The 21615-nt window shown below is 31.0% G+C and overlaps 1 protein-coding gene across 4 annotated transcripts in view; it reads left to right on the top strand.

Annotated features, from left to right (window-relative positions):
• LOC101239840 (probable ATP-dependent DNA helicase HFM1) overlaps window positions 1-21615 on the top strand; it is a 109250-nt gene that overhangs the window by 14494 nt on the left and 73141 nt on the right. For all 4 annotated transcript variants that reach the window (XR_010643374.1, XM_065816921.1, XM_065816922.1 and 1 more), the window contains 3 exons: window positions 4965-5015; window positions 6097-6164; window positions 6717-6849. Coding sequence is in view for 3 of the 4 variants with exons in the window: in XM_065816921.1 (XP_065672993.1) it covers window positions 4965-5015; window positions 6097-6164; window positions 6717-6849 (252 nt within the window). In the remaining variant the exon portion in view is untranslated. The remainder of the gene's footprint in view (window positions 1-4964; window positions 5016-6096; window positions 6165-6716; window positions 6850-21615) is intronic.

Below are 21615 nucleotides of genomic sequence, written 5' to 3'. Positions count from 1 at the left end.
ACTGCGCGATAATATTTCTTATAACTACGCAAAAGCCCCGAAAAACTTAGAAAATTCAATTAATTTAGAAGGCCAAAACATTGCCAAAACAATCAATTTAGATGCTAGAATTGAATCAGTCGCACCAGCGCAAGCGTTTATAACACTAAAAGATCATAAACCAAATTTTGAAAATAAACTCCCTTGTAGGCTACTAGTACCTTCAAAAAGTGAACTAGGGCACGTTAGTAAAATTAAGTTATATAAAATATATAATATTATTCGGAAACAATTAAATTTGCAACAGTGGAAAAACACCACTGATGTTATACATTGGTTTTCTAAAATTAGTAATAAAAATGAATGCATGTTTTTACAATTTGATATTAATGATTTTTACCCCTCAATTACAGCAGAAATTTTAGATAAAACATTAGAATTTGGAAAAACCCACACTGAAATTACAGACGACACTATTCGTCTAATTAAACATTGCAGAAAAACTTTACTCTATTTTAATAACGAAACGTGGAAGAAAAAAACCACACACGAATGCTTTGATGTAACAATGGGAAGTTACGACGGAGCCGAAACATGCAAATTTGTATGCTTATATATTTTAAATTCCCTAGCTAAAATAGTTCATTTTAATCAATTAGGCTTGTACCGGGATGATGGCTTAATAATAATGCAAAAAAAAATCAAGGTCTCAACTTGACAAAGTCAAAGGCAAATGTTGTGGGCTTTAATGCGTGCAGAGTCACTGACACTAAAGCCAAGCCATTCAGTGTGATGAGCATTCAAGTCACCAACAACAACAATATTAGCTAATGGATAAAGAGAGAGGGCTTGATCAATTGGATCAGAAATAATATCAAAAAGAGTGCAATCTTGAGATGAAGAAGAGCGATATAGAACAAAGAGAAAGGCGATAGAGTGAAGTGGTGCTAAACAAAAGCACATTAAAGAATAGTCTGTAGATTCAAATCTAGTTTTCCGACAAATGGGTGAATTGTTACAAATGTAAATGCCAAGGCTAAGTATGTGGCTATTGGAGTCTTTACAAAGTTAAAGGAAGATAACCATCAACACCACGATCACAAGATGAGACAGCTGAACTTATGTTTGTCTCACAATAAGCAAGTAGGTCTAGTGAACTTTGCAAGAGGTAAGACTCAACAGAAGAAAAGTTACTTCAAATACCATGAATATTAGTGAATGATAGGCTTAGGGAACTTGGTGATGGTGCTTTATAGTTTTTTGTACTTTATTCTTTTTTAAATTTGTTAAAGAACTTGACTCAAAGCATAGATAGTACTCAGTACACTTACTAATAGCCCAAGCAATTGCCTTATTACTACTTATAAACCCTAAGCTGTAACAAAGTGCTCCAAATGTGGCCTTGGCAATGCACACTAAAAGTACAAACAGGGACACCATCCATGTGCAACATGGCACTGCTAATACTTTGATATTTTTCAGCTGTTGATGGAATCAGCCTCTTTGAGAGCTACCACAGAGTTTGGAAACCTAACTACCAGCCAGCCTCAGAACCATAAAACTGAGTTTTAGAGCTGTACCCTCATTAGGAGATAATAGAATGAGTTGCCTAGTCATAAAAACAGAGACACAAGCAAATTCCATGCATTGAGTCAAGAAGATCCAGCATTCAACATCCTAAGCTGGAAACAATGTATTAAAAATACATCTGCGTCAGACTAATAGGTGAAGAAAGGGTGCGAAGCTTGTCAACAGATTGAATCTACTTACCCTTAAGTCTTTGCCTAGGAGGCCTTCTTCAAGACAGTAGCCAGATGCATTTAACACCTGCCCATGATGAGTTTTTTTTATCAAGACACCATCTCTAGCCTTTACTCAACCAAGAGCCCCAAGAGAGGGGTGTTTTAAGTCAGAGTTGGCATCTACTAGCCTTTGCCTAAAAAGGCGTATCCTACACGGCAGCAAGACATGAAGCAAGGCAGCAGGACATAAATCGTTTAGAAAGAAATGATTTGATAATCTCGCCTTTAGAATTAGTGTCGACATTCGGCAATGCCAACCTAACTGCTGACCTGATAGTGTCTGAGGTCAATAAAATTATGAAAATAAAAACAGCAAAACAAATGCTTTAAATTTAAATAAAATTTTTTAAATAAAAACGATAAAATAAATGTTTCATTTAAGTTTTAAATGAATTTGTTTTAATAAAAAAAAGAAAAAAAAACCTCATTTAAGTTTTATATAAAACAATTAAAAAAAAAAAAAAAAAATATTTTATTTAAATCTTAACTAAAATAATAAAATCAAAATTAGAAAAATAATTTTAAAATTTTTTACTCAAGTTCTTATTAAATTAGTTTAAAAACACATGAGCAAAATGAATATTTTGTTAAATTCCTAATAAAATAATTAAAATAAAAACAGGAAAACAAACTTTTCACTTAAGTCAGGGTTAGGGTTGGGGTTAACCCTAACCCTAACTCTGAACAAATTCATGTAAAAAAACAAGAGCAAAATGAATTTTTCAAGCATAAAAACAGGGTTCAGTTAAGGACTTATTAAATTGTTTAGAGAGAATTAAAGAGAGAACCAGAGAACATTTTTGTAACACTATGACAGGAATTTTGCCTGGACCACAAGCCATAGAAGAGTTTAATTGAGACATGACTTTAGCAACTGAGACTGGAGTGATTTGAATGTCAATGTCATAAATAATGGGTTAACCTGTTTAAACTGGAATGGAAGCAAGAGTGGTGATATGGCCAAAAGATTCAAGAGTCAAATTAGAAAAAAAGTCCTTCACAAATATTTCAGCTTTATCTATGGGAGAGTTTATAAGATCAATCCCATGAATTAGAGATTTAATGTTAGGCTTACCTATGTTATGAAGCTGGTAAAGGTTTTCCAAAAGTCTTTAGAGCCGATTTTCTGAGATAAAATATGAAATTTAGTAAATTATGAATAATATAGCTTAACATCAGACTTTCTACATTTACTTCTCGCAATAATAAAAAGGCATTTGTTTTAAATAGTAACTGTTCTTTTGAAAAAAATTAGAAAAATAATTACGATACGGCAGCAAAACAAGAAGATATAACCCATGGAGTAGAATTAGGCTTGACTTTAAACCAATGAGAAGGAATAAAAGCCTCCATACCTGGCAGAATCCGCAAGGTTATGAAGTAGGTGCGTTTATCAGTGGGAAAGAAAAGACATTGACCCAAGGACTGTCACAAAGAAAAAAAGAATCCTATTCAGCTTTAGGGTAGTAGTAAGTAGTGTGATGATAGGGTGAGTCCCAAAACGAAGTACGAGATTAAAGATTTAAAAAGATCATTGCATGGTGGGAACCATTTTAAGAAGAACAAGAAGAAACTGAACACAAGCTACAGTCAGACACAAGACACAAATCAAGAAGTGAAGGTAAGTGATTAGAGTTATCTGGAAAATGAGTCACAAATTTGACTATCTGAGAAAGAGATTAAATAATACAGAAGGTTTGGGCTTTAGTGTCAACAGGATCAGCGGTGTTAGAGCTTAGCCATTCATTGTGATGATCATAAAAAGTATTATTAACATCAATATTGGCTGCAGAGTAAAGAGAAAGGGCATGGTCAAGTTGATCAGAAATTACATCTAAAAGAATGCAGTCTTGAGAAGAAAGAGAACAATAAAGAACAAAGAGAAAGGTGATTAAGTGAAGAGGATTCAAACCTGATTTTTTGACAATTAGGTGAATTAATGCGTAATTATACCTCCAAGCCAAGCAAGTGACCATTAAAGTCTTTGCGAATCAAAGAATAATACCCAATCAATATTAAGATCTGAAGAAGGAATAAGCGGATTTAAATTTTTTTCACAATTTCAGTAGCTAGCAAGTCTGGTGATTTTTCCAAGAGGTAAGATTTAACTGATGGAAAGTTACTTCAAAAACCAGTAGTGTTTGTGATGAAACAGTTAAATAGTGGGGGATGAAACAGTTAGTGGGGAGTTTTTTATATTTCATATTTTTGGTTGCTTTGGGCATGGTTTAAGTGTAAAGAGAACTTGACTTATTTACAGTTAGAGCACAGCATCCCAAGCAATGAGCTATGCAGTTGTTTCAGTCTTGTTTAATAACTTTATTAACTAATAGTTGTAACTTAAAGCTCCTTATATGGCCTCAACAATGTGCATCAAAAGCATTATTCATGTGCAACATGGCGCTGTTAATACTCTGATATTTTACATCCGTTGATGGAATCAACCTCGCTGAGAGCTACCACCCAGTTTTGGAAATCATACTACCAGCAGGCCTCAGTACCATTAAACTGAGTTTTAGTACTGTAACCTCTTTAGGAGGTAACAGAAAGAGTTGCTTAGCCACTATTATGAAGGCACAAGTAAAAATCTATGAGTAGAGTCTAGAGGATCCTGCATTCATCATCCTTAGCAGAAAACAACACAACACAGGTTTACATCTACGGTAGTCTAATAGATAAAGAAGGGGTTTAAGGCTACAAAATCATCCTGATTACCCCTAAAGTCTTTGTCTAGGAGGCCTTCTACAACTCAGTAGATGGATGCCATTAAAATCTACCCAAGATGAGCTTTTTTATTGAGACACTATCTCTAGCCTTTATTCAACCAAGAGTCCCAAGGCAGGGGAGTTATAAGTCTGAGACCATATTTCTGACCTGACAAGGTCAGGTCAGTTGTATGGTCATATCTAAAATTTGTTAAACATACTAATAATGTATATTACTGTATATGTTATTAGAGTCATTTTTATAAACTCTTTTTTCTTATATTTGAGTTTGGCTTATGATCATGTATACAATTTATTAAACAGGCGTATGGTCATGTATATGATTTATTAAACATACTAATAATGCATATAACTGTTTGTATTGTTAGAGTCATTTTTATTCTTGTTTTTATTAACTTTTGTTTTTTATAATTGAGTTTTACTTTCATTGTTGTAATTGGTTTTATTGATTTTTCAGTTTCTTCTGCTGATGGATCAGTAACAAAACTAAAATCTGTTAGAGAAATACGTATCTTTTCTTTTAGTTAGCAATAGCTTAGAGTTTGTGTTTATGATATATTCCCCTTTCTATAGTTTCTATTGTTACAGGATAAATTATGTTTAAGATAAAATACACTGGTATAAGTAAAGTATGAACAACTGTGTTTTCATATTTTTATTGCACTAAATGTTTTTTTTTTTGGATGTTTTTATTGCACTAAATGTTAGGAGAGCATTTTGAGTCATTATTTTTTACAATTCAATGCATTTGAATCAAATTAGAAAAAGTGTAGGAAAATGATAAAATAAATGTTTCGTTTTATAGGAAAAATGATAAAATAAATGTTTTGTTTTAGGAAAAAAAGTATATCCAAAGCATAATGGCTTATTTGTCAGGCAGTTTCAAATCTGTTTAATCTATTTAAACTCTTGCTAATGAAAGCTGCCGAAAGTGGCTTTTCTTGTTTATTAACTTTGAACATAAGTCATTGGTAGCAGTTTTTAAATATGCTTCACTATTTATTATATTATGTTATTAATTATTTATTATATTATGTTATCAACATTTCTTTGTTTAAAAAACTAAAATAGTTCTCTTTAGATTAATTAAAAAATGCAAGACTTATTTGTATAATAATATAAAGTTATCCTATTAAAAAGGTGTCGTTCTTTAAATGATGCTATCAGTACAAAGTTATTGAAAATTTTGTATAGCGCTATCAATGTGAATTTTTAAATAGTATGATGTATTGTAAATGAAGCTTCTAAAAAAATGCTGGATTGGTTAAATTGTAGCAAATCAGAAAGTGAGTGTGAAAGAAGTTCAACCTTTGAACATCCAGAATATTCAGATCATTTAGCATTTATTTTGATAATCTAACACATTTATTTTGTTTACGATCTTCTAAAAGGTGTGTGAAAGAAGTTCAAGCTTTCTTTTAGCTTTCAAGTTTGCTCAATGAAAATTTGTTTGAACTTAAAAATTTTAACATTCAAATTTTTTAAAGTCATTGGGTGTTAAGGTGGTGGTGGTTGGGTGTTATATATTCTAATTATAAATCAAACTATGTATTAACAATTTTTTTATTTTTTCTTGATATATTTCTCAGCTGAAGAATACAGAAGAGTTTTCCCATTTCTATATTTTAATGCCTTGCAATCAAAACTTTTTGATAAGGTGATTTTTTAAAGTTTATATTTAAAAAACATTTACAGAAATATTTTTATTTTTAGGACGCTATTTTAGTATTATTTGTTTCTTTAAAACGCAATCCTAATATTTTTGGTATCTTTAAAATGCTATTTTAGTATTATTGGTGTATTTAGGATACTATCATAGTATTATTGGTGTCTTTAGGATGCTATCTTATATTATTTATGTCTTTACATTGCTATCCTAATGTTTTTGGTATTTAAATTTTTGGGTTTTATTAATGACTTCAAATAATATTTTAATTTTGTAGTGTTTAGAATATACAGAGCTTATATATTTATATGTTTTTGTTTTAAATCTTCAGCTGTTTTATTTTTAACTATGTTCTTGTTGCTAATTATAATTAAATGTAGAATTGATGATTTTAAGCCATATTGATTAAAAATGTTATTGATGTCTTTGGATGTTATTGATATCCAGATGTTTTTAATATCTTTAGGTGTGGCTGGTGTTTTATGGTGTTAATTTTATTATTTTCATTAGGTTATTTATAAAAAAGACTTTGTTGTTGTCTAGGTAATGTATTCAGATAACCCTATTGTAGTTTGTTCTCCTACTGGATCAGGAAAAACAGTATTGTTTGAACTATGTATTATTCGTTTCTTACTTAAAAGTGGTGCCTCTCATTCTTTATACAAAGTTGTTTATAGTAAGCATTTTTATTTTAATATTTATATTCTTGTTTTTTCAAAATAATTCTATCACTTTTTAAATATATTAAAAAAAAAACAGTGATAAATCAATAATTTTATCAAAAAATGATATAATTATTTTGTTTTGTATAATGATTTCTACTGGTTTTTGATTTTTTTTCCCTTTAGAATGAAGCAAACATCTAGTATATATGAATAATAGTTAAAGTAATTTATAAAAGTTATTTTCCAGAAAGAAATGTCATTTCTGGTTTTTTTTAAAAATTTCTCAAAAATGGTGAGTTATTTCAAATTCAAAACAACAATTCAGTCCAAATAAACTTTTAAAGAAACAAATAAAATGTGTCAAAAAATATAATAATGCACATTGTTGATTAAACTTTTGCAGATTCTCCAAATTTAGATTATTTGACCAATCAAAATAAACATCATACGCTCTCATCACAACTCTGTGTTGCCAAGCAATCCTTTTAAATAAGCATCCTTTTAAAAAAGCTTATCGAAGCTTATCTCTAACTGATTTATAAGGCTAAGTCTGTAGTTACGCAATAAAGTATCTAGATTAGGCAAGCCTAGTACCATAAACATATTTGTAGTGCTCGAGTAATTGTCATATCCTAAAAACATTTTAGCACATTTCTTGTAATAAGAGTCTAGCTTTAACATAGTATTTGCACTAAAATTAGTCCATAGAGCCACATCTTAAAAACAGAGGCAGTAGGTCTTAAATAATTGCACTTTTACCTTAATCGAGCATTTCTTGAATCATCTAATTAATATGTTTGTATGCATATAAAGACATTTAATCTCTTAATTTATATCAGGATTATCAAACAACCCATTTTCTATTATGTGATCCAGATACTTGAATTTGTCAATGAAAACTAATTCACATTCAGCTAAGGTAAACAGTGGAATATTGATTGACACAATATAACATCTCTGTTTTGGATTAAATACCATACACACCGTTTTTTTTATTTTATTAAATGACATGTTAATGGCAGTGGCTTCAACATTTAATGCAATTAATAATTTTTGAAATGCAAACCAAGATGGAGCAATTAGTACAATATTGTTGGCATATGCCAAAAGATTCAAAAAAGTTCCACCTATGTTATATCCAATATGCATATTTGTAATATTGAAAATCAGTGTTCTTATATAAAATATGAGCAAGAATGTTGGAAGAATCCCACCTTGCATTACACCATTGCTTATGTTAAAGCTATCAGAGTTTACTTTCTGCCATCTGACAAACAAAAATAGTTTGATTCTTGTACCAAGATGCAAGTAGACAGACAACATTCTTTGCAATACCCTGATCAATTAATTTAGAAAACAGTTTCCAATAATTAACGCTATCAAAAGCTTTGTTAAAATCTATAAAGCATGTGAATTCATGGCTTCCGCTAGAAATATAGTATTCAACTGTCTTTTTTAAATAATATGTACAAGACTTTGTGGAATGATTTTTTTTGAAACCAAACTGAAAACCATCAGCATTCTCATGAGATTCGATTCTTTCTAATAAAATACATTCAAGTATTTTAGAACAAGCGAAAGAGATTGCAATTGCTCTGTAATTATTTACATCTGAGGTATTATCGTGGCTTCACAAAATGTTGATGCCAAATGTCCATACAACAAGCATAAATTAAAAAAAAAACTTGGATATTCTATGTCCTCCATATATAAATGATTCCATAAACAAGTCATTTGGTCCAGCAGATTTTGGTCCAGCACATTTTGCCAAAAAAGTATGAACTTTTTTGGCAAAATGTTCATACTCCAGATAATAGTTGTTCAGTTTCCATGTCTCAAAAGATGAAATATGAACCAACTCACTTCAATTGTTAGTGAAATCAAGCTAGGAGGCTTATCCTGATGAAAATCTAGGCAGTTCAGAATTTTAAAATCCACTTGCTGCCTGTTTACCTCACCAAGATGATGGACCTCTTCATCAACTAGAGTCATAACAACAGTGGTAGGATCAATAGACCAGGTGTGTCTCTTCAGTGAGTCAGTCAAAGGTTTTTCCTACTTAGGTTTGATATCAGAGTATCTTGTCATCTGCCACAGAGCTTTCATATCCTAAGAAATAATCATAATATAAGTTATTTTTATTTAAACTTCAAAACATTTTGAATTATAAGGAATTAAAAGTAGAAAAGTAGGAGTTAAAATTACAGTAAGAAAACCTGACAGGAAGTAATTACTGGAATTTCTGCCGTTATAAAACTATTTAGTGTAAAACACTGCAGTGAAGAAGGCCATGTCTTCGATTTATTTCTTTTCTTGAGCCCTAAGACTGGGAATGTTATTCAATAGGAGGAGCATCTTCATAAAGTATTATATGATATAAAGTACTGACCATTAAAATATTATATAATATAAAGTACTGACTTCTTCGTTTTCATTTTTATAATGTTTTCAGTGAACTCTAAAGCTTTTTTGGATTGATCTTGCAACCAGATATCAGTGATATGGTCAATCTTTATTCTGTTAAATACAGTAGAATCATGATCCAAAGAATTCCACACAAGCCTAATCTTATTAAACAGAGGATTGTCTGGTCCATTTGTGTTACTAATTGGGTAGATGTCCCAGCAGTGAACAATGCGTCTTACATACACATGATATCTGCATGCTAATAATCCTTGTAAGAAACTTGTAAGTAATTTAACTTAAGGTCAAGAAATTTCATGATTGCTGTTTTCTGCTCCTCTCCTGTATTTGAAGAGAGAGGTTAAATACCAAGTAGCTCTGACTGTCTATTTATCCTGAATAATACAGCAAGTCTGTGATGTTTAAATTTTTTTCATCTGTGAATTCTTTAACAATCTTGCTATCAAAGTGTAGAATTTGGGAATACTAATGATGGCGCAAGATTAAAAATTTGTTCACTAATCTTCACTCCTTCTTTGAACAAAACCTCTTCTATAGCTCCTTATGGTATTGCACTAGACACTACAAAGTCTAACACAGAACCTCCAGAGTTTGCGATGAGACTTGCAAGGTTGGCAAAAACCCGTTTTATTTAAAAAAATAACCCAACCCAGTGGGTTTTTTGGGTTTTTATTGGGTAAATTTGGTTGTTTTTTTTTAATTTATTTCACATCTGTTAAATTTTTTTTTTTTACTGTTTAATGGTATTAAAAATTAATATAATTTCCTCCTTTAACATTATTTAAAATATATTTTATATAATGTTATTAAATAATTTATGAAAAGAAATTTTTAAATTATTTAAAAAAAGATTTTTAAACATAATTTAAATCTGTAATAAAAAGATTAATTTTATGTTTTTAATATTTTGTTAGTAAATCTACTCTGATAGCTGTTATTGTTGGTTATAATAGTTAGTAATAATAGTTAATAATAATAGTTAATAATAATAGTTAATAATAACAGTTAATAATAATAGTTAATAATAATGGTTAATAATAATAGTTAATAATAATAGTTAATAATTAATTTATTAATAATATAATAGTTATAATGTTAGTGTTGGTTATAATAGATCATAAAATTATAAAATATCTTTAAAAAAACTCAATAAAACCCAGATTGCGCAGGTTTTATTGAGTTTTTTTAAGCAGGTTTTATTGGGTTTTATTGGGCAAGTTTTTTTGGGTGGGTTTTTTAATGCAAACCCTGGAGATTCGACACAATAGTAGTGTGCTGTGGAGCAGACAGCACAATGTAATTTGATGTAAATTAAATAAGTATTTGATGGACCATTCCTGTGGCATCCCTTTTTTAACATGTTATAATAATCTACTGTGCTCTGAATCTTCACCCTATACATTGCAAATAAAGAATTAGATTCCCATTTTAAGAAAATGTTTACTCTAACTAATTAAATTTAATAAATACCAAAAATACAATGTAAAGAACGTAATAAAGCAACAAAAATGCATGCTTCCACTTTGTAAATATAACTTTTAAATTCAATTGAAAGTTATAAGTTTGGTATTTTTGTTTAAACATAAACAAAGAATTTAAAATGTTTATCTTATATTGTCTGTTGTAATTAGATGGAATCCAGCTTAATATCATGATACAACCAATTTAGACATCACACAGCAGTAGGTGTTCTCTGCAGGGCACTGAAGCTTGAAAGAGTTTATCTTAAATTGACAGCTGATTAAATTCATTTGTCTGGCATTGAAATTTAGCTTTTTAAGATTGAGATTATACTGCAGAAGGTTTTTACAGTTTGGATGCTTATTGCTTGGGATAGTCTCACTAGTTTTCTTCACAAGAAATATTTCTGATCTGTTTCTAGTACATTTTGGCTTTTTCTTTGGAGACGTTTTTTATTTTTATTTACTGTAAATACAGACATAAATATAAAATAAGTATAAATATTTACTGAAAATTTAGATATTATTGCTAAACATCAAATATTAAAGAAAAACTACCTTAAATGGTCACATTAGAGGGACAAACAATAGGTCACACAAGAGGGACAATCATAACTCATTTTTTGAGTACTTGAATTCTGTAGCCGCTTTACTAATTAAAAAATTAAGAAGTTATGAAAAAAAGACTGTTTATACTTTATAGAAGTGTGAAAAAATGCAAAAAACCTTTTGCAAAATATAGTTGTTTGAATGACCCATTATTTAAACTGATGAAGATTAACATTTAATTTCAAATTAATTAATTTGCATAAAACCACCATTAAAAATTTAACTTTTCAATATTGGTCCACTATATTGTACCAGCAATTTGGCTGAAAAAAGCTAAAAAAGAGTCAAAAAATGCACTTTAGGTTCATTAAAACAGATAAAGTGGTCTAAATGTGACATAAAATTTGTATACAGTAATATCTAGGGACATATGGTGTCTATATGAGAAGCAATGTTAGTTGAAATTTTGAAATGTCATTTTTTTAAAACCCCTTAATAAAATTTATTTACAAGCTTGGGAATTTTTTTAACATCTTCAATAAGGCTGAAAGCAACCATTATTCGAGCTCTTTTAGAGCAGCTCCCATAGTATTTGTAGAAAAGACAAAGAGAAGCAACATTTTGGCGATGTAACAATGGTTGAAGGTTGGGTCCCACTATGTTTACAATGCATTTTTGTACCTTGTCTAAAGGCATCTTTCAAAGATCCACTCCACATATAGCAACAGTATTCCATACGTGGGAAGATTTGGGATTTATAGAGATAAAAACTAGAATTGTAAGTAAGAAAGTGGCAAGCACAATAAAGACATGCAAGGTATTACCTAATACATTTTAAGAAGAGAGCTTATGGAGAAGACCAGCAAGTCAAACTTTATCAAAGGTTTTAGAAATATCAAGAGCAATTGCTTAAACCTCCACATTTGTCTATTGCATAATAAAACATATCACTTATTACCGTTAACAAATCAGCAGTAGAATGAGAAGATTAAAAACCATATTGATGATCAGAAAGTAAGTTATTAGATTCAAGAGATTAAGTGTTTGTTAATTAAAGATTCAAAAACCTTGCTTATGATAGGAAGAAGACTAATGGGGCAGTAGTCAGACGAGTCAGATTGCTCTTCAAAATTTTAAAAAATAGGGATAACAGATGCTGCTTTCTAGCAGGCTGGAAAACAAGACTCTGATAAATACTTGTTAAATAGTTTTAAAAGCATAGACAACTCATAGACACTCCAAAGAAAACTTCTGAAAGACTATTACAGTTTTGTTGTCCCAACCACAAGCTGTAGAAGAGTCTAAGCAGGAAATCAATTTAGATACAGAAGCTAGAGTGATATGAATGTCAAGCAATGTATCAATCTAGTGGAATTAACTAGTGGAATTAAGAGATAAGATTAATGAAAAGTTCTTAGCAAACAATTCAGCTTTGTCTTTAGGTGAGGTAATAAAATCTGAACCATGCTTGGGAGAGGAGGAATAACAGATTTGCAATAGTAAAGCGGCATTTCCAGCAATAGTAAAGCGGCATCTCTTTTCTGGATAATTCTTTAGGTAAAAGAAATAGAAGTATTGGTTACGATTATATCTTGCAGCAACATATTGAAAATAAATTAATGGAGAAGAGATAGTATAGATATTGGCTCGCATATACGATATGCTTGTCAAATATGGGGACAATCTCAACAGCAAGAAGTTTTAAGGATATCTCATCTTCAAAACAAAGCTTTAAAAATAATACATTTTCAGAATTACAAATGCAATCCTAATGTGCTTTATCTTACTTCTAATATCCTTAAACTATACTTGAAAAGTTGAAGGTTGTATAAGTTTGGAAAACATGAAGATGTGAGAGAGTTTCAAAGAGTTAAAGTGTGAGGAAAAAAACTAGATACAATAAACAAATGAGACATTGCTGAATCAGGAGTCAACGAGAATGAGTTTTAGTTGATGGAACTAGAGATAATAGCTTGTATATATTATATATTAATATGCTCGAATCTGTTACAGAAGTGAAATCAAATTCAAGATTGGCTTTATACTTCTTTTTTGACTTTTGTCAAGAAAGGAGTATAAAGTTGAGTCATCAGCAAGAAGAGCTACTTTAGATGTAAGGTTGTCAGGGAAATCATTAATTTAGGTAAGAAACAAAACAGGCCCAAGGATAAAACCTTGATGTACCCAAGTAGTTACTGGTAATCAACGAGAGTGTTGGCCTTCAGGAATGACTTTAATAAAGCTGTTAGAAAGAAACAATTTGATTATCTCAAAAACTTTCAGGGATACACCATATGAAACAAGCTTATGGAGAAGACCAGCATGCCAAACTTTGTTGAAAACTTTGGGTCCAGAGCAATAACTGTAGCCTCTCTGCCTCCATCTAATGCACAATAAAATCTTTCAGTCATAACAGTTAGCAAGTCAACCATAGAGCGAGGGAATTGAAAACCGTATTAATTGTCTGATAGCAAGTTATTCAACTCAAGATTATATCTGAGAAGTTTGTTAATCAAAGACTCAAGGACCTTGTTAATAATAGAAAGAAGACTGATCTGGCAATAATTGGAGGATTCAGAATATTCACCTGAATTTTTGAAAATTAGAACATTAGATACCATTTTCCAGCAGGCAGGAAAACAAGACTTAGTCAAGCATTGATTAAATAGTTTAGAGAGAATTACAGAGAGTTCTGGATAACACTTTTGTAAGGCTATGACAGAAATATTTTCTTGACCGCAAGCTGTAGAAGTGTTTAATTGAGATATGACTTTAGCAACAGATGCTGCAGGAAGGAAGAGATTAACTATAAAATTCGATAGTTGAATCAGAAGAAAGGTTTTCTTCAAATAATTCTGCGGAAAGGTAATAAGTTCAGTCTCATGAATGAGAGATGGAATGTTACACCTACACTTGTTAACAACGCTATTGAAAAATTTTTAAAAACCCTAACCCTGACTTCTGAAATAAGATACGAGATTAAGTAAACTGAGAATAATGGAGCTTAGCATCAGACAGCAATTTTTTACATCAATTTCTTGCGATAATCAATAGCCTTTAGTTCTCTAGAGAGTTGCTGTTCTGAAAAAGATAAAAAAAATAATTATGATCAGATATAGCAGCTGCACAAGAAGATGAAAACTATGGAGTAAAATGAGACTTGAGTTGAGAACTGATAAGAAGAAATAAAAGCATCTATTCCTGCCTGCATCCAGGAGGTTACGTTGGAGGTGCATTTATCAGCTGAGAGAGAAAAGAAGTCGACCCAAGAAGAGTCATGAAGAAAATCACCAAAGGAATCCCAGTCAGCTTTAGGGTAGTAGTATGTAGTGCAATGATTATGGGATTTCAGAAAGGAAGTATGAGAAGAAAGATTTAAAGAAATCATTGCATAGTTAGAACCACCTAAGAGAGAATAAGGAGAAACTGAGCACAAACTAGGATCAGAGACAAGACATAAATCAAGGAGTAAAGGTAAATGATTAGGATTGTCAGGAAAATGAGTCACAAAGTTAATTATCTGAGAAAGAGATTGAAAATTGTAGAAGCTATAGGCTTTAGTGCCAGCAGGATCAGTGGAGTTAGAGTCAAGCCATTCAGTGTGATAAGCAAAGTGACCAACAAAAACAACATTGGCAGAGGGTTAAAGAGAGAGAGCGTCTCAATTTGATCAGAAGTTACATCTAAAAAAGTGCATAGTTGGTAAGAAGGAGAATGATAAAGAGCATAGAGAAAGGTGGTAGAGTATATGTTACTGATCGAAAACACATAAAACAATGGTCAAAAGACTCAAACCTGATTCCACTACAAAGAGGTGAATTGATGCATATGCATACTGGATAATTTCATGTCAAATGATCCAGATCATGTTGCCATTCATCTCAGATTTTGCTAATTTTTATACAAGAGTGCTTAGTAATAATAATAAAAATAAGAATTCCTTTGAAAATTTTAGCTTCTGGCTCCAAGAAGATCCTGAATTAAGACTATTTTACTTTTAGCAGATTTGGCCAGGCCCCTCTTGTTACTTCATAATTGCAACATTTCTTTTAAGGTTTCAAGTCACATAACTTTAAAATTATTTGATTTTTTTACTTAAAAATTTGTAACTGGCTATTTTATGGGGCAACGAGTCCAATGAAATGATCAGAAGTGTAAAAAATTGTTATTAAGTACCTGTAATTATCAATTTAAATAAATTTGTGTAATTTTTATATACCTATTTTTAATGCTCAAGGAACCTATGTGGCCTTGATGATTTCAAAAAAATATATATTACACATCATTCTATATTCATTGATCTTTTCAAAAAAAGTTTTGTTCTTTAATTATATGGATTTCCATATATAGATAATGGAGCATGGTATATAATACTCTGCTACTTTTTTGTAGCAGAGTATTGTGATTGATTTCACTACCTTTCAGACTAGCTGGAGCTCTGAAAACTTTGGCATTTCTGTAGTACTAATAAATGTGCATATTAAAATTGTTTTCAGGGCTCATGACACCAGGCAGAGGGGGCTGGATATGAGGCTCACTTTTTTTTAGTGGAAACTTGTGATTGATTTTTCACTACTTTCCTGACATACTGGAGCTCTGACACTTTTCAGCATTTGTGTAGTCCTGATGAACATATGTTAAAATAGTTTCTAGGGTAGATGACCAGAGGGTCCATAAAGCTGGGGCACTTACAACTAAGCCCCACTTATTTTCTCAAAAAAAATTTTTTTTTTTTTGCATTATTAATAAAGTAAAGATAATTTTGAAAATATTGTCTTTTAAAAACTTTGAAATTTTTGTCAAAAATTTTTGGTCAAAGTCTACATATGTCTAGTTGTTGTTACAGTTGTGTCAGTGATACAAATTAAGTTGTTAATATGAAACCAACACTCATCTGCACTTGATGGCCAGAAAAGTTTGTTAAAAGAACCACGTGGGTTCATAAATGTTACCATAACCTTGCTCAATATTGTCAATTTATTTTATCATACCAATCCAATAAAATGAATCATATTTGCACAGAATAAATTCACCAAAATTTAATGTATTGATGTTAGTTTGTTGATTAGGTTGAATAATTTGAATACCAGAAAAAAAAAACATGGCTATATTAGAGTCTTCAGTTATTGGTTTACACTCGTATTTATAGATTCTAGTGTATAGATAGCTATTCTACTATAGATAGCTATAGATAGCTATAGATAGTGATTCTACTATAAATAAATAGTAATATTTATTAATTCTGAGTTTATTTGATGATAGCTCCTCGTTTCAGGAATGGTTCTTTTTAGCTGAAAATAATTTTTCAAAGTGGTGTGCAATTCTGTCAGTCTTTCTTTTTCAATCTTGAAAAAAAAATCATATTAATAGTCAAACATTTTATTACAATTTAATATCTGGTCATTTATGTGGCTTTGTAGACTTGCATTTGCAGGCAATTGTTTTACAGTACCACCAATACCATCACATGGTGGCTTATTGTGACTTGTAGTAAAAGATGTCCACTCTGCATCAATGTCAAAATCATCTTAATGGAGACAGATATTGTAAAGGTTTTTGTGGTTTTAATACTGTGCATCACAACCATCTGAAAAATAAAGAATGCTGGAAATATTAGGATGATTTTTTTTGAATAATTAACTATTTGTGCCTGAACTTCAAAAACAAAACCAATGTCATGCTCATTACCTTCTGACATAAAGCAAAACAATTTTTCTTTAAGCTGTTCATTTTCGTTTAATAAATAGAGGGCAATGGGGTGTAATGTGCATTGACTTTGGCACCAATGGTAACTTAGGATCTCATCTTTAATCAAAAATATGTAGTTTTCTGCAAAATCACCAAGACAATACAACAGTCTTCTGTCAATTTTTTCTTATATTGCCTTAGGTATCTTGTTTGACATTTGGAATTAAAGGAATGAGCTGTTAACTTGTTTATTGTATTCTTCAATTGTTGTTGTCAGACAGATTAATGTCATTCTGTCTATTTTCTTTTTAATTCAAAAAGTTTTAAATTATGCATTGTAAAATTCTGTTAAAATCATTATTTTAGATGGATGACTGTTTTTAATCCATATACTTACTAATCAAAAATCTTATAATTGTTGTTATTTTCTTAAAATGTTTTAAGAAAGATCACAATCAAAAACCAAATCGGAGAAATTTAAACCAAAATAATTTTTGAAGACAATATTTTCAAAGTTATTTTTACTTTATTGAAAATGCAAAAAAATAATTTTTTTTTCAAGAAAATAAGTGGGGTGTAGCCCCCAGTGCCCCGGCTTTATGGACCCTCTGGTCACTTGCTCTGGAAACAATTTTAACACTCATTCATCAGGACTACACAAATGCTGAAAAGTTTCAGAGCTCAAGTTTGTCTGTGAAAAATCTATCTGGCCCATGACCCAGCAATCCCTGCCTGGGGTCTTGGGCCCTGGAAATAATTTTAACATTTATTGGTACTACAGAAATGCTAAAAGTTTCTGAAGTCCAGCTAATCTGGAAGGAAGCAAAAAATCGATTGCAATACTCTGCAACAAAAAAGTGGGGAAAATGCCTTGTTATACATATTTGGAAATCCATATACTTGCAGATCAAAATCTTTATATTCTTGGAATGATCAATTAATATAGAATGATGTGTAATATTTTTTTTGATATTATTAAGGCCACATGGGTTTCTTGAGCATCAAAATCAGGTGTATAAAATATTGCCTAAATTTATTCAAATTAATAATTACAGATACTTATAAGTAATTTTTTAGATTTTGATTGTTTCATTGGATTCGTCACCCCTGAAAATAGCCTGGTACAAACTTTTAAGTAAAAAAATCAAATATTTTTAAATCATGTAACTTGAAATCTGTAAATAAACATTGCAATTCTGAGGGGACAAGAGGGGCCTGGCCAACATCTGTTAAATGTAAAATGTTCATATTTCTGGATCTTCAATGAGCTAGAGGCTAAAATTTTCAAGGAATTCTTTTTTTACTTCTTGTACTTAGTGTATTCATTATCCTAGTCAGAAAACAACATAACACAAGTTTACATCTATGCCTGCTTAATAGATGAAGATGGGGTTCCTGGCTGGTTAGCAAATTTATTTTGCTTACCCCTTTAGTCTTTGCCTAAGTGGCCTCCTACAAGACAGTAGTTGGATGCAGTTAACACCTGCCCTAAGATGAGTATTTTTATTGAGATACCATCTCAAGCCTTTCTCAACCAAGAGCCCTAAGGCAGGGGATTTTTATGTCAGAGTTTGTTTCTTCTAGCATTTGCCTAAAAAAGCACCCCCTTCTAGGCAGCAGGGCATGGGTTAGGTAGTATTGGTTTACATAATATGAGTAGCAGGGTGATTGTGATGTTTCTGAACTTGATCTGACCTGGAGTAATTAAAAGGAGCTTCTTCCTGCAAAAACTACCTCAAAACATTAGGTAAAATACTTAAGAAATGCATTAAAAAATTTTTACATCTAACAAATACTAGAGATTAAGGTGAATGTAGGTTTATAGTTAAAGTAACTAGTTAGTTATTGAGCTCATACTGCATCAAAACAGATTTAAACATTTAAACAGAACACAAACAACATTAAGTAAATTACAGGTGAGTAAACGCTGTGCCAGAGTTTCAGACAGAACACAAATATACATATAAACATAAAAAAATAGAACATAAGCATACATAAAGCAACTTACAGGTAAGTGAATACCATGCTAGAGGTTCAAACAGAACACAAGCACACATAAAGTAATTTATTGGTTAATGAACATTGCCCCAGAAGTTCAAACAGAACACAAACATAGGGATAGTAACTTATGGGTGAGTCAACAATGTGTCAGAGGTTTAGTCAGAACACAAACATACATATAAAGTAGATTATGGGTGAGGTGTGGTGAATTTGTAATCAAATGCACCTAAGGATGAATATGGAGAAACTGAGCACTGATTAGGAGCAGAAATAAGATACAAGTGGAAGGTAAATGATTTGGATGGTCTGGAAAGCAACTTGGAAAGTTGACTATTTGTGTTTGAGAAAGGAAAAAGATGTGGTCCTAACACTTGCAGAGTCACTGACATTAGAACCAAGCCACTCAGTGTAATGAGCATTAAAGTCACCATTAACAATGATAATGGCTGAGTGATAAAGAGAAAGAGCCAATTTTGATGTTATTTCTGGTCAATTTGATCAAAATAAGTGCAGTCTTGATGAAGGAGAGCAATTTAGAACAAAGAGAAAGGTGATAGAGAGAAGTGGTTCTAAACAAAAGTACATAAAAAATAGTCTGTGGATTTAAACCTAGTTTTCTGACTAATGGATGAATTCATATGAATTTGAAGGCCCAGGCCAAGTATGTGACTATTGGAGTTTTTACATATTAAAGGAAGATAGCCATCAATACTAAGATCACAAGATGAGTCAGCCGAACTCAAATTGATCTCACAAAGAGCAAGTAGGTCTGTTAAACTTTGCAAGAGATAAAGCTCAACAGAATATAAATAAAGAGATAAAACTCAACAGAAAGTTTTATAGTTTTTAATACTTCAGTCATTTTTTAAGTTGGTTAAAGACCTCATTACCATTAATAAACCTAAGCTGTAACAAAGGGCTCCAAATATGACAAAAACAATGCACACCAGAAGTATGAACAGGGACACCAATCATGCACAACATGGCACTGTTAGTACTCTGATATTTTACAGCTATTGATGGAATCAGCGTTTCTGAGAGCTACCACAGAGTTCAAGAAACCTGACTACTTGCCGGTCTCACCATAAAACTGAGTGTTAGAGGTGTAACCTTGTTAAGAGATAATAGAATGAGTTGCCTAGTCATTAAAGCAGAGACACAAGCAAACCCATGCAATCAGTCAAGAAGATCCAGCATTCATCATCCTAAACTGGAAGTAATGTATTATAAGTACATCTATGCCAGCCTAATAGATAAAGAAGGGGTGCGAGGCTGATCAGCAGATAGAATCCATTTAGTCCTTATTTCTTTGCCTAGGAGGCTTTCTACAAGACATTGGTGGGATGCATTTAATGTCTGTTTAAGATGAGTATTTTTATTAAGACACCATTTCTAGCCTTTACTTAACCAAGAGCCTTTAAGCAGGGAGTGTTTTACTCAAGATGAGTTTTTTTATTGATACATCATATCCTTTACTCAACCGAAAGCATCTTCCAGCCTGTCTAAAAAAGCATATCTTACAAGGCAGTAGGACATGAAACAGATTGTACTGGGTTATATGTTGCATGTTTTAATTAAAAATGGCTATTTTTGTAGCGGCAAGTCTTGTAAAGACATTTAATATAAAATAATTTTATTTTAGTTCTTTTTTAATAAATATAAAATATGTATGAAATATAAGTATGAAAAAATTAAGAATGAATTTATTAAGGTTGACTGGTTGTCAATGACTTAGACATAAAACTGTTTGAAAAGCTAACAATTAATGTTGTCTTGAATTCAGTCGATGTATGCCAAAAAGTTATCCTACAAAATGCTACCATGATGACATATTTCATACATGAAATGTTGTCTCTGAAATCTAGTCTCTGATTTGTCCTTAAATATCACTTTGGACCTGCAACATCAGCTCAAAATAAAAAATTGAATCCCTGGTCCATAAATATAGAGAAACAAGTAAGTTAGCTGAATAAATAAATCTATAAATGAAAAAATAAAAAAATCTCAATAATTTGCAAAAAATCTATTTACTTTGAGTCTTGACTTTGGTTTCAATTAAAATCCAAGCCTGAAAGCTTGAATCTAATGTGAAATTGCAAGCTTGTAATCCAAAGCAAATGTAACACTCTTATTTAAAAAAGGTTCTATACACAGCAAATTAAATAAAGATGATTTATTTATATTTTTTTAAAATTTTATCACTGCAAACTATCTATTTTATCACTGCAAACTATAGAACATTCTCCTTTGCCTCAAGTTCATGTAAAATAGAAAAAAGAAAATTTTCAAAAAATATTCATGCTGTATCTAATTGATTATAAAGTAGTAGAAATCATGTTAATAGCTTCTTGTGAAATTAATTTAACGAAATAAATGTTATTAGTAGTTATTTGATGTCTCTTTTTTTAGATTTTTTTTATTGTAGAAAAGAAAATTATTTTGTGTAGGTGATGTATTCAGATTATAGTAGAGGAGGAAATTATTTTGTCTACCTGATGTATTCTGATAACCCTGTTGTTGTTTGTTCTAAAACATCTATTGAGAAAAAATCCAATGAAAAAATGTGCTTTCCATTTAAAATGAATAAATATTTCAGAATGTTGACCCAAATTAGGTTAACTTATTCTCGTGCTAACTACTGCAAAGTAGGGTGTT

The sequence above is a fragment of the Hydra vulgaris genome, chromosome 13, assembly GCF_038396675.1.
Source record: "Hydra vulgaris chromosome 13, alternate assembly HydraT2T_AEP".
Lineage (NCBI taxonomy): Eukaryota > Metazoa > Cnidaria > Hydrozoa > Anthoathecata > Hydridae > Hydra > Hydra vulgaris.
The sequence above is the reverse complement of the archived record's forward strand: the minus strand, read 5'-3'. Positions and strand labels throughout refer to the sequence as shown.